General features: G+C 39.1%; 1 protein-coding gene across 4 annotated transcripts; it reads left to right on the forward strand.

The window, feature by feature from the left end:
* The first annotated feature begins 699 nt into the window (after positions 1–699).
* Positions 700–13,351, forward strand: LOC140937618 (uncharacterized). Of its 4 annotated transcripts, XM_073387170.1 has the most exons (4): positions 3,165–3,316; positions 3,394–3,588; positions 6,920–7,266; positions 9,782–13,351. In XM_073387170.1, exons 2-4 carry the CDS (start codon positions 3,468–3,470, stop codon positions 9,998–10,000), a joined length of 687 nt encoding a protein of 228 aa, XP_073243271.1. In that variant the 5' UTR covers positions 3,165–3,316; positions 3,394–3,467; the 3' UTR covers positions 10,001–13,351. The 4 variants fall into 4 exon arrangements, with proteins under 4 accessions (XP_073243272.1, XP_073243271.1, XP_073243270.1 ...); XM_073387171.1 differs by lacking the exons at positions 3,165–3,316; positions 3,394–3,588 and adding an exon at positions 700–742; XM_073387169.1 differs by having other exon boundaries at positions 3,175–3,588.
* Positions 13,352–13,467: the final 116 nt, after the last annotated feature.

A 13,467-nucleotide genomic window follows, 5' to 3' on the forward strand; every position in this document is an offset into this window, starting at 1 on the left:
ATAGCTTCGAGCGTACAAAAAGTCAGCTAAAGTAAACCACTTCACAATAAATCACGCTGTTTAAACACCATGAAGTCCTTTCTTGCCTTCAAAGTCATCAGCACTTGGATATTCGTGTATTTTCAAAAAGGTTTTACTTTGAAACTTTGGCAAAACACCCAGTTCACGACAGCGATTTTGTTCGGCTTTATATTCACCGCCTAGCGCGGTGAATATAACGTCATAGTCCGAGATAGCTAACCAATCAGATTGCTTGAATTACCAAGATCACTGAGTGTGTATATACTAAATATATATATATATATATATATTACCACAGTGTGAGCTGCCCAACGAGGTACAAGAGGAGGAGGGGAGACATTGAGGTTTACGGTATTGCGGTATTGAGCCTTTTTTCAAGCGGTATTTCGGTAACTTTAATTTCAATGTGTGGCGACTGAGGTTGATTTCTGATGCAGTATAATATATCACTATTTATATAAGAATTTAAGCTTATGGATTCCGAGCGTGCTAGAAATAAAAATATGAGTGGGAAGAAAGTCGCAGAGATTCAGCACTAACGGAATCAACACAACGATAAATATCTAGCGTCAGTGTTGTTGTGCTTTTGTCAGTATGTGATCTGACAGTCAAGACCAGCACTTCGTCTTAGATGAAGAAGTCAGAATCGGTAATAATCTGATCGAACAAGTGCTGTGATTGGTTTTCCTTTCTGCAAGGATGGTCAATGGGGAACTGTTTGGTAGGTCCTGGTAGTTGGGTGTGATTTTGACATAATTAGGCTTTTTGGGAAGAAAAGTTAAGCACCGTGTGCACGACTAGCAACCAACAATTCAAAACAAGTCGGACAAGAGATCATTAGATTTAGCTCTCTGGCAATCATACTTCATGCTTCGGTCTTTTTGTAACCAGTTAAGTTCATTAGCTTGCGAGCAGGCTTCGACTCGAACAAGCGGAAGCCTGTTCGAAGGCTGCCGGCGCATAACACAGAACTGATGGCGCGGAACATCACATTTCATTGAAGTATGATTTTAACTTGAAAAAGTTATTTTTTCAATAGGTGACAAAAAGAATATGTTGATAACTTCATGAATCATAGCAAAATGAACACCATGCCACACAACACATCAGCAGTCCTCTGTACGTTAGTATCATGAGGCTCTGAATAAACACGGATTAGTCCCAGTACGGAGACGTATATCTTAGCTTCTTTCCACACTAGCGTGTGGATTATCAAACAATTTACCCCTCCCCGCCAAAAATTCTCACAGGGTAAAAAAAAAAAGCTTATAGTCGATCTCGTACCCAGATCTCCCTCTGTCTTACACTGAAAATCTCTTGGCCGCGAGAGGTCTGGGTAAGAGATTAACAGATGAACTTCAATTTGACGGCGATTCTTTGCACTCAGCTTCCTGAAATTTAGTTTATCTATCTTATTCTATACATATACAGTATTTATTCGATTAAACGTCGCTTTTGATTAAATGCCCCCTTCAATAAACGCCGCGGCACCAAATCAGAAGACATTGAAACTTTTAACATCTTCCTGTTTTACATTGTATTTACAAATATTTTTTTAAAAAAAGCAGACATGAATCGTGTCATTTCTCATTTCTTTAAAGGAGCTGTGTCACGGCAGTCTAGTTCATTATGTTTAATTTGCTAATTACTCGCCCTCAATCGCTATGGAACTTAAAGTCAGCAAAGAAATTACATGGAAATGACAAAATCAGAGATTCGAGACAAACAAATGTCTCCTGAGCATTATCTTTGAAAAACTGTTAGGCTGAAAACTGGCAGTTTTCAAAAACCCTAATTTCAATCCATTTCAATCTTCTTCAGTTTTGCCCATCCGGGGCATCTGTTGTGTTATTTTAACCTTCCTTTAATGTTTTAAGCGGTTCTTTTTACGTTTCTCTCAATTTAACGGGCATTTTGTAATTACGTAATTTGGCTGAATTTCGTGACACAGCTCCTTTAACAAGAGCTTCAATTCTTGGCCATCCCGCTGACGCTGACTCAAAGTACATTTGTTAAATTGGACGAGCGTGACATACACCGTGAGTTCTTTAACTCCTAGTTTTTTTCTGACACATAAAGTAAATCAACCAGAGTTTAAAAAAAAAGGGATCATGGCTTAAAATATTACTGAACTGAAAAAGCTAGTCAGAGGACTAAACAATTAGTTTCGATCATAACTTTTCAATTTGAATTACATAGGTTTTTTTTTTTTTTTTTTTTTTTTTTTTACAATTTTCTTTGCCCTGTGTTTGGCAAACCTCGTTCTTTCATGTAAGAGTCTACTAGTCTATCTGTACCAGAAGTAATTCGTTAAATCCTTTAATGTACCAGGAAAAGATCCACGCGCCATTTCAAATGCACAAAGAGTGCAAATTTTGTTCTTGGCTTCGGCTGAACGAAGGGAGGTTTGACCCCAAGACCTCTTTACAGCGCTCCAGCATTGTTTACACTGCTGAAACGGGAAGTCGTAATTAAAATAGCACAAACTGTGTTATTTCCCGATCCTTCTCTCATTGGCTCACGTTTGCCTTATAACAGTCGGTATCTATTTGCTTCATAATCGAGATTTCGTTTAGTGAGATATAATAATCTTTTATTCAAAAACTTTTAAAGTCCCTTTTCAATCCGTTTATTTCACAAGTCTAGATTGTGTTGTATGTGCTACATGAACCGTGAAAAGTGTGACGTAACCGCGGTTGCATTAATGAGGTGTTTATCTGTCATGAAAAGGCCACTGTTGATTTTGCCGTTATTTTTCACTAAGGGCGCGAGTTCAAAATCTTGACCGAGGTGAATTCTCGATTACCCAAAATATTTTCCAATTGATATTTTGATATTAAAATGCTATAGATCACCTTGAATGGCATTTGCTTGAACATTGCATAAGTTGTGCTCAGTTTATAAAAAAACTGCGAGCCTTCAGTCATTTTGAACGGAAGACTTAAGAGGGAAAAACCCTGAATAGTTTCTATGGTGACAAACTTCATATCGATCGATCAGTTTAGCTCACAATGTTTTCAAACTTGTTCTAAAAAATTCACTTTTTATACAAATGAGCCAATCGTAAGGAGCAGTCCACAGTTCACAGGTGTCAATCAATAATCTTTTCTACATCTAGTTAGATAGTTCCCACCCACTGTGGCTCTCCACTGAGCTGTAATAATAATTGCTACACTTGATGCTGGGGAATTATGTGAGAGTTAATTATAAACGAAGAGTTAATGGACATAAAATACACGGAAGGAAAAAGCCACAAACTATTTGAGCTGGTATTTACGTCAACGACACTTGGAAGGTAGATAAAGCTTATGGCAAAAATCTGCAAAATTGACATTTTAAACAATTAATTCCGACTAACGTTTGCCATCGCAGCAAATCTGGAGTGAAAGACTTGGTTGCAGCATTCGTTGGACTAGAGACAGACTTTTTCTTTGCATCTTACAGACATGGAAAAATATACGCTGAAAACTGCGGAATCTAGCCTCGTGGGAGAGACGGAATGTTTAGATTTCAAGCTGCAATTATTTTTTCAATTAATTTCACAAGGTTTGCCTTGGAAGCTAGAAGGTAAGCTGTTATGAGCTAATTTTCTACGGATGCAATATGCAAAGAAATGCAAAAGGAATAATTGTAGGACCCAAAACATGGCGCATGTTAATTAGCATAGAATCATCAAAGTTGATTGCGCTAGGGACGTGTTTCGGAAGAATTCATGCCTTTGTAAAGCGTAGCTTATGCTTGTTTGCGGCAAATTAAATTTAATAAACAAACTTCAATTATTCAGACCGAACGTAAGGAAGGAAGATAAAACAGACTGTTAAAAGACAAAAACTATATACAGATTGTAGTGGGTCAGGGATCAAGATGCGCCTTTTTTTCATCACCGGAAGATTACAAAACTAAAGATCTACACCGGTAAGTTGTTCGTTCAGGCTCAAAAGAACGGAAGAAAAATTGTGAATTGCGGGGATTACTGTAATGGAAGCTGAATTTAATGGAAGCATTTTGAAACGTTTATGCCTCACTGCCTATCCTTGAATTATTTTCTCGCGCAAAACATTAGGCGTTTCAGCGAGACAGGAAGTTATAAGTCACGTGACAAGCAGTTGAAATCACGCTATATAACTTCATAAGAATTTCAAGGCAACAATGAAGCTGGACCAGCGAAAAGCAAAATTATTCCCACTGGGGTCAGCTTAATTCTACCATCCAATCAGAAGCAAAGCTGGCCGCGACTGAGTTTCCAAATTTTGAAATGAAAGGTGACTACAGCGAATTTCCTTTTTTTTTTTTAACTGGCATGACATCTAACCATATTGACAGAACGAGGGAAGTGAAATTAAATCCCATACTTATTTTGGGCTCAGTTTACTCTAAAAAGTTAATTCAGTTCTCGAAAATCACTCAACTTATTTGTCATTTCGGAACAACTCCTTGAAAACAATCTCTTGCAAAAAAGCCGTTAAAAGATCCTTGCTTTTCCAACTTTTCATCTCCATTTTAGAAGTATATTTTAGAATCAAGGTACCTTGGCGGATTGAATTGTAATTTGTCTATTCCGAGTACCACAACTGCAGTTAGGTCCCTCATAGAAGTTTCACGAAAAGTAGCTTCGACTCAATCAAGACTGGATTTGTTTAAAAACGGGCAGTCTTGTCTATTTTTAGCAACATCGTGGAAGTCTTTTTAAACTATTGAAATTAAAATTAATGGATAATAGTGATCAAATTGTATTATAAATGGCTGTATTAAAAATTGGCTAAAACTCTATAACATGAAATCTATAGAATCGTTTTGAGAGGGCCGGTAATGATGATAATAAGCCATTAAAAGGTTGGCTGATGCCTCGTCTATCACTTTATATCATCCGATCAGCAACAATTCATGTCATGGATCGAAAAGTACTTAAAGGAGCTGTGTCACGAAATTCAGCCAAATTAGGCTATTGCAAAATGCCCGTTAAATTAAAAGAAACATAAAAATAACCGCTTAAAACATTAAAGGAAGGTTAAAATAACACAACAGATGCAACAGATGCCACGGATGGGCAAAACTGAAGAAGACTGAAACAGAATGAAATTAGGATTTTTGAAAACTGTTCAGCCTAACAGTTTTTCAAAGTTTATCTCTGCTGTTTGCAGCTTCAAAAATAATGCTCAGGGGACATTTATGAACTGGACTGCCGTTACACAGCCCCTTTAAATGCACTTTAAGATATACTGATGATTGTGCTATTTTCCTTTTTTTAATTTCCTTTCCAAAAGAAAATGGAATAATACGTAATGACTCCACTGATGTATACTCGGAGGGTTAACTATCACGATAAACACAATAAAATCAATAGCTATGAATTCATATCATTTACGGAATTGCACCAGTTTTCCATTATCCATTTTTACTTGACTGACAGATGAGACCAAAGAACTATCTGGGCCGAATTTCTTTTTTTTTTTATCTTAATTGAAATATCTCTCGAAAAAGTGGTCGTCCAATATCCTAACATTCTCAAGTTTCTTTAGAAAGTTCTGGTTTAAAAATAAGAAATCAATTTAGAAGGTAGTTAAAAATTCCATAGAGATATTCATCACTTTAGGTGCCTTCGATAACTGTGGACAATATGACCGTCCAGCGATCAGATTGTGCGTAATATAGTAAGCTCAGTAAGTTAAGCTCAGTAATGTAGTTACTTTTGCTACGAGACATACGCTAACGAGCTTTTAGCACAAAGAACCACAAACGTAAAAAAAAAATACTGATCAAGTTTTCTCTCAATTCAAAACCAATTTATTTCCTCATCTCCTTCAATCAGAAATTTTGGCTTACGGTCATTTTGCGACATAGAAACCACAAACTAAGCCACAACTAGCTAGGCACCCCTGGTGAAACGACGTGGGGTAGGGTAAATAAAATGACACACTCTTCGAAGTGCAGGCAGCTGTTATTCAAAAGCGGTCTTCTTTTGCATCGTTCGAGTTGTTACTAGAATCGGGAGCCCTTTAATGGCCAGGAGCAAGCAATTCGTACTTTAAGGTTATGTCACAATGATTTCACAGTCCATGTTATTTTAAGACTTATTATGAAGCATACTTGGCAATAATCCCGCGAGAGAAGTCCAAGCTCCACCCCATGTGTGTGCGTTTACTTAATAGTATTAACCGTGCGGTTCCTTAAATCCTCGGATTTTTAAGCGGCTTCTCGAGGCGGAAAAAATTAAATAAGCGCAGCCCCCAATCGTTCTTCAATTGAGAGAAAATAAATGAATGTACGGTGTAGAAGTAAAAAGGATTTGAAATTACCACAACTTTCTAGATCTTAGACGAAAAGGACTTTGAGAGAGACCCTTACGCATAGTTGGTTTGTTGTTACAGTAAATGCTCAAATTAGCGCCCTCTTTAAATAAACTCCTCCCTGCGATTTAGCGCCTTGAGGCTTAATGTAGTAACTAAGCTCCCATTTCAAAGAAGAGGCTCTCTTCTAATTATCACCTCCCACTCCCCCTCTACACTCAAAGCATCAATAACGGTATACAAAGGAAAAGGAAAACTGAGTGTTGACGGTGGCATTTAAAGGTGAAAGCCTCTGATTCAAATGAAGTCGAGTAAAATCAGTTATAAAAAAAATCATCGTCTTTGTTATTCTTTGTTCTTTACGTTTTTATTTTAATCGTGCACTTGCAATGTTTTGCGGAAGCAATTTCGGGGCATGATGTTGCTCATTATAATACAGAGCTATATCCTTTCAATTGAAAATCGTTAGATTCCCAATTCCTCATTCTGTATTTAGCATTTTTGGTATCCTTCTTGGCCGTCAAGTTTTTCTCCAAGTATCTTACAATTGGAGCTCCTTAGATCCCGGCCACCGTGAGTAATAAGTTAAACATGATCCTTGCCTTTTGTAGGAGACATAGTTGAAGACTCAATATTTGAAGGAGGCACTAAGTCTGAGCCCACGTCCCCCACCAGTTGTAGTTCTCAGTCACCATGGCGACCTATCGAGGACAGCGACATCAGTGTCACGTTCCCGGATCTCAAGCCTGTCTATCAGAAAACTCAGTCACGTGCAAACCGGCAGTCGAGGCAGAGAGTAGAGAACGGTAAAATCAAGATTCGAGTGTACACCGCAGGTCCGCAAGTCCAGTCCATTGAAGTATACGTGGAAAGGACCCCTGATGCTGCTGTCCTGGTTGGGGACAGGTGTGGAAGGGTCAGCCTCAAGTCTCAACCAGGAAAGTATCTACCGCATCAGGTAATGGACATATTGTAATACCTTAATCAATGTTACACGGGACATACCCACAACTACGATTTTCAGCGCAACACTGCCACTCAACAGTGTTTCAAATTGTTCCAACATATTGTTCCAACATTGTTGCCCTAAAAATCGTGGTTGTAAGTTGGTAAAGGCGCTGTTACACGGAATAATTCATAGCGTACATTTCAGCGTAACACAGCCTGACACAGCGTTGCAATATTGTTTTGACATTTCCTCGAGTAGTCACAACATTGTTCCAACGGCTAAAAATCTTTGCAAATCGTCTCGTGTAACATTGCCTTCAATTCTCTTAGTAGTAGTGGCGATTGACATTAGTTTTAAATGAACAGTGGTTTCAAAGCAGTTTTTGTTAGGAAAATAGAGAAAAGCTAAAAACAGAATAATTTATTTTTATTCAGATTCGATTTCTTACAAAATCTTGTTCGCTGACTTGAAGCACGTGACAGCACTAAAGGAAGAAAGGCTACCAATTAGCCACGAGCGGAAGACGATAGTAAAATATAGCAATGGGCGTTTACCTAACCTTAGATAAAATAAAATGCGAGCATGATTGATTAGGTTTTCTCAGTGTGGTTTAGTCATTAAGTTAGATTTGTCATATGCTGTTATTTTATGTCTCTATTGCGGAAGCTTCCGACCTTCTCGGGAGTAAAACGTGATGAAGCGAGTATTTTATCTTTTGATATTTTAGCTACAACAGCGACAGTGGCTTCTGAGATGAGTGCTGTCAACTCTCTCGTAAAAATAATGCCCTCCCTCCTCCCCCCCCCCCCCCCCCCCCCCCCCGCACATGCTTCTTGCCCTCTTTAATTTTCAGGTGTGTTTAGTGTAATGAACAAGGCCTGCCGGGGTTTTCTCTCGTCACACTCCATCTTCTATGCCTTGGTCATCTTCTTTGGGCTCTTATCAATTTTGTTGTTACTTCATCAAATTGTTTACGCTCTCATGAATTTTAGTTTGTCTGCGTCATCGCCAATGCTACGCTCAATTAACCTTGTTCCCAGGGCCCAATCAGAAACAGGTAGGAGAAGACTCTGGGAACGAGGCTAAGGCTCAGTTACCAGCAGCTGTTCGGGAACTGACACCACGCCAGAACGAGCCCAGACCCGAGGAAGCAGCGGACAGACCCGAGGGCGCGGTCGGAAATTGAACTTACTCCACGAGTGCGCTATCCTGGGCTTCCTGGGGAGCAATATAATACAACTTCAAGTCAGACTTGAAGAAAATTGAATGACTAAACGTTCATCAATACACGCTTAATCGGCATGACTTGAAAACTAACTTTTAGCCATCCGAGCCTCCCTGTCAGCACTGTGATTAGATTCTTGTGCAACGCGTATGCGCCTGGGTAAGTGTGAGGTCTCATATCCAGTCAACACTTAACTAGTGGACGGGACGGGCGATCGAACGTAAGATCACGTGACAGCTGTCAAATAACGTAAATACGGCTGAAGCGTAGGAGTAAGAAGCAGCTCAGAAAAAGGAATACTGGTCAATCGATATCCTACCAAGAAAGAAATCAAGACAACTTCGTCCCCAGGGTGTCTCGTCATTTTGGAAGAAGGGAGACCCTGGAAATAAGATTAAAATCTGAGACTCGTGAGCGCGCACGTTCTTCTTCAACCTCGTCCCTAGGGCTCTCTTTCGTGCCTCGAGGCAAGAGAGAGGGAGAGAGAACCCTGCACAACTACTTTTGTTTGTTTGTATTGCTTCTCATTCGCAGCGTGGTTTACTGTTGAACACTTGCTTTTCTCACTCAGTTTTTGTTAGCCTTATACGCTTTTTCTTTGTCGAAGCAGAATATTTCCTTTCGTAAACGGTTGACGGCCCATCATAATTAGTGAACCAAGCCTAGAAGAGATGTAATATCAATGATCTGAATTACAGTAACGAGAAAATTTGAAAATCAAATAGCAAACTTCAAGTTGAAGTTTCGACTCAGGTTAATTGTCTTTATGCAAACAGGAAAAAATGGATCACCTCATTTCAGAGCTCATTCAAGTTATCTGTTATGAAAGACATTTGTTTGATCCATCGCGCGGCCCCGCTCCGGAGATTTCTTTTATCGTTGTGAAGAGTTTTAGTAGCAGCTTAAAAAGTTTCCATATACTCTAAAGACGGCAAAAAGAGGGAAATTTTCTTCTTCCAATCTTGGGTTCCTTAGCCTGAGAAAACGGCAGACATTTGGCGACGCCATCACTGGTTTCCCCGCGAAATGACGTCTGAGAAACGAGCGCAGAAATTCCATACTGATGACGTGTCACTATGCCCAGATCTTGGTAGTGCTTCAGATTGCCTGAAAATTGGCTTCCACAAATCAGAAACACTACCCAGATCTTTGTAAAGTGCCGCGTTATCGTCAGTAAGGAATTTTTCTACGCTCGTTTCTCAGACTTCGCGGGGAAACTAGTGGTGGAGTCACGAAATGTCTGCTGTTTCTCAGGCCGAATCTTCCTCCGTTTAACTTTCACTTAAATTTTCCTTGCAGCACTTTTTCACAGTAGATCTAGACTCCATCTACGAGTCACCCACAAAGCATGGTGTACCAGTATACAAACTGTCCACAGTGGACTCCCAGAGACGAAACAAGTTCCGCCTGGTTGTTATCGTCATTCTGATTGATGATACTCGAAGCAAGGAGTTTATCAGCCAGTCATTTCGTTTGCGGAGCAAGCCAGGAGGAAGGTTTAGAAGCCTGTCACTTTAAATTTACTTACAGGAGCTAATTCACGATTCGTGCATCTTTGAGTTAATTGGAAAATTTAGTATAAACTTTCCATGATTGTCCTTTTAAGTCTATGCTAATGTACTTAATTAGTTGTAGCTTTTTTTGTTTCGCCAGCCAGTCCATATATTTACTCTACAACAGCCACTTCTCCATAACCCGGTCAATTATACACACCTTCCTTCTAAAATAACCTCTTCGTAAGAGACCCTAAGCGAAGATGTAAAAACAATGTATGCTAACTATGCCTTACTTGCTTTGTCGAGCCATTTGGTTCGTATTCCATCACATATTTTCATTGTCTTACATGATAGTATGCCACTAAAAAAAAAATAAATAAAACAAAAAATTGACCTACCCTTTTACGAAAAACATTCATTCCATATTTCACCTCTCTTGGTCCCCATAATGGCCACTGCTCTACAACGCACCACGTCACTTCAGTACTACCGGGCCCGCTATCTTTGCAAAGTGGCCGTTGCAGAGTGATTCGACTGTGCTGACTCTCGAGTGTTTTACATTTTACGAAAAAAATATTTTGACACTTCCCATTATTTTAATCGTGACAGAGCTCCTTTAACCGTGATTTAAAAACCCATGTTCATCCAACTTGCTTTGGGCGTCGCGTTGACGTTTGCACGAGGCTTATTACGTATGACTACTAAATCGTTATTTTCTTGTCATGATATCAATTGTCATAGTATTCCTTCCATTCCATTATTAGATATTAATTTTCAACGGACTAGCTGACAAAACAGAAACACTCTAGCGCTAAATAAGCGGCTTAGATGAACAAGGACCAAATGGGAAGAGTTATCCGAAACTTCTTTGCTGATACATGCTCTCAACGAACAATTCTATCCATATATCTGATTTTCATACTTGTCCGATGCAAATGCATGTATGTTTAAATTCGATACAGCATTTTTTTAAAGTTCTTTTCAGGCACTGGCGGTCTGTGTTATTGGCTATAATCACCTATAATAGGCGTGATTTAGCCCTCGGCGGCTATATGCTGCCAGTTTCATTATTACTGCACTGTATGTTTCCCGCCTTTGGGTACTTTGATTATTTAACCTAAGTATTCGTAACATGCATTTATGAAGAATAAGTAGCGTGTCTTTTAGGTCAAGGAATCTTTAGCGTTAAAATCTAGCAAACAGGTTTTTAGGAGTTGCATAAAAGTTGTTGTGTGGAGAGCACAATCAGATGAAATCAGGAATGACACATATGTATTTTTGGTTTTCCTTTTAAAAAAAATCAGCTAGATTTAAGTTCATACAATGTAACTCAGTTTCCTCTTTTTGCCGGGGAGGTTCTGCCCTTCGGAATTTTTGGTGAGGCTGTGCCACCTGGGTTTTCCAAATCCATACCCTGATTTCAGACCAAAACGTGCCATTTTCCACATCCATTTCTTCGCGACGACTGAAGTTTACGTAGGCCTAAATGATGTCATCTTCGCGTTGGTTAGAACGGCAACAAAGCAATATATATATATGTACTTTTTTAAAATTTGAACTCGAATGTCATATTTTGATTCAAAAACCTTAACCATTTTTAGACCATCATGATGGGCAAAATTAGGCAATCATAAGCTGACAAAATCTATACGTGTTTTCAGATCAACGGGGGTCATACACCATACCCTTCTTGGGTGGCACATACTACCTTATCTCCAGGGGTGTTTCTTCCCTGGTTCATGTGTGTGAACAGAAAAAACATGTTGAGGTGGCATGTTAGTACCATCTTAGCAGCTCATTGGCTGGATAAGGTGTTGCGTTAGATATCATATATCTGTTTACTTGTTAACTGTAGCTAAGTCCAAACATCAGTAAAATGTTGAACTTCTGTCGTTGTAGCTTGTGAGTGCGGACGTATTTCCGTTGAAGTGACGGCCAGAAATACGTCTAGGTTCGCAGGCTTCTGTCCTAGAAACAGGCGGTGAAAATCGGTGAGAAGAGTCCTCGGTAACGAAGCGAAACCGAAAGCTCCGAAATACGATCGGAAGTTATGAGCCCTTTAAATTGTTCTCGACAGATCAGAAGTCCGACTTTTTTTGGACGCTACTCGTATTACTGCTGTGCAGTATTATATATCACCAATATATAGAATTCATATAATTCAGAAAAGCGCTTTTCAACTGAGTGAAAAGATGATAGGTTGCCCTGTCCAATCAAAACAGACGCGGCGATCCAATGAACGAATCATTGGGAAGTCTGTACCTCAAGCCAGGCTCTGAACCCGGGGCATTGACTCATAAGTAATACCCAGCAGTTAAGAAAGGTTTCAAAAAGAAGCTCTGGACGAAGCTAAAAGGCAGTCAGAATTTCTAATTACTTTACAGCGTTTCTCCTAAATACTGATTCTAGCCTCCTGGAATTGTTTTCAGTCTTGAAACGGGTTCAGCTTTTGGTCATATTGGATTCAACTGGCATGAGTTTTGTTTTACCCGATTATGCAACAACAACAAAAGGAAGAATTAAATCGATCAATTTCTTCACCTAATTGAAAAGCGCTTTACAGTTTTTGAATACAAACATAAGGACCCAATTTGGTTAGCCCTAGAGGTTTTGTGGAATATAATTATCACAGGTTGAAACTTATAGAATAACAGCAATAGTCAACGGTAGTCACCCGGGGTAGTCAATAGTACGAACTCGCGTAAGAGCGAAACACTGAGCTGTTTGCGTATTGTTATTAAGCGCTGTTCAGGCCTGCCGCATACAGTTAGTTCCTTGTCAGTTACGCTTCCAAAGTTCAGTTACAGAATATTTTTCAGTTTTATTAGTTCGCTTTTTTACATCCCCGAATCTGATTTAGTTGTTTCCAAAGTTTTACCTTTCGCTTATCGCCTATGCGGTCTGCGGACAGGCAGCTTTGATCAAGGCCGTTTTTTTAAGGCGATAAACTAAGAGATGTTAGATCTGGCTGTTGACTATTATCCATCATACCGAAATAGTAACTCCCACACTAAAAATATTTTAGTGAACGGGGTCTTATGAGCCCGTCCATAGGGGCTCATTCAGTAATTTTGCTTCTTTGTTTTTGATTATAAAGGACCGTCTAACACAATTTTCAGTGAGAAAGGACGGATTAAGTTAGGAAAGTTACCCAGCTTCTAGTTAAGAGTGCAAAAAAAAAAAAAAAACAAAACAAAACAAACAAACAAAACAAAAAAAACGAGTTTTCGAAAAAGTATAGTATCTGGTATATGCCAGAAATCTCCTTTTGGTTTCAAGGGAATCCAGTCCTAGTTGCAGCTTAGATATGTTAATTGCTTTTGTGTTGATATACAGTATTTTTAGCAGTAATAAATTCACTTGAACTTGCCAAGTTTTGTATTTTGTAAATTAACTTTGATTTTTTAGAAAACTGCTGAAGTCTCTGTCTTCATGCTTCTTTCTCTTATACTATCACTTCGTTTTCACACACTGTACTGTTGATAATAC

Source organism: Porites lutea, chromosome 5 (assembly GCF_958299795.1).
Source record: "Porites lutea chromosome 5, jaPorLute2.1, whole genome shotgun sequence".
NCBI lineage: Eukaryota > Metazoa > Cnidaria > Anthozoa > Scleractinia > Poritidae > Porites > Porites lutea.

Excerpts from the sequence above, each read along its gene's own strand:
- LOC140937618 (XM_073387170.1), top strand. The coding sequence starts at position 3,468 with ATGGAAAAATATACGCTGAAAACTGCGGAATCTAGCCTCGTGGGAGAG. Across the intron at positions 3,589-6,919 it reads TTTGCCTTGGAAGCTAGAAG|GAGACATAGTTGAAGACTCA; the intron begins GTAAGCTGTTAT and ends TGCCTTTTGTAG. Across the intron at positions 7,267-9,781 it reads GAAAGTATCTACCGCATCAG|CACTTTTTCACAGTAGATCT; the intron begins GTAATGGACATA and ends TTTTCCTTGCAG.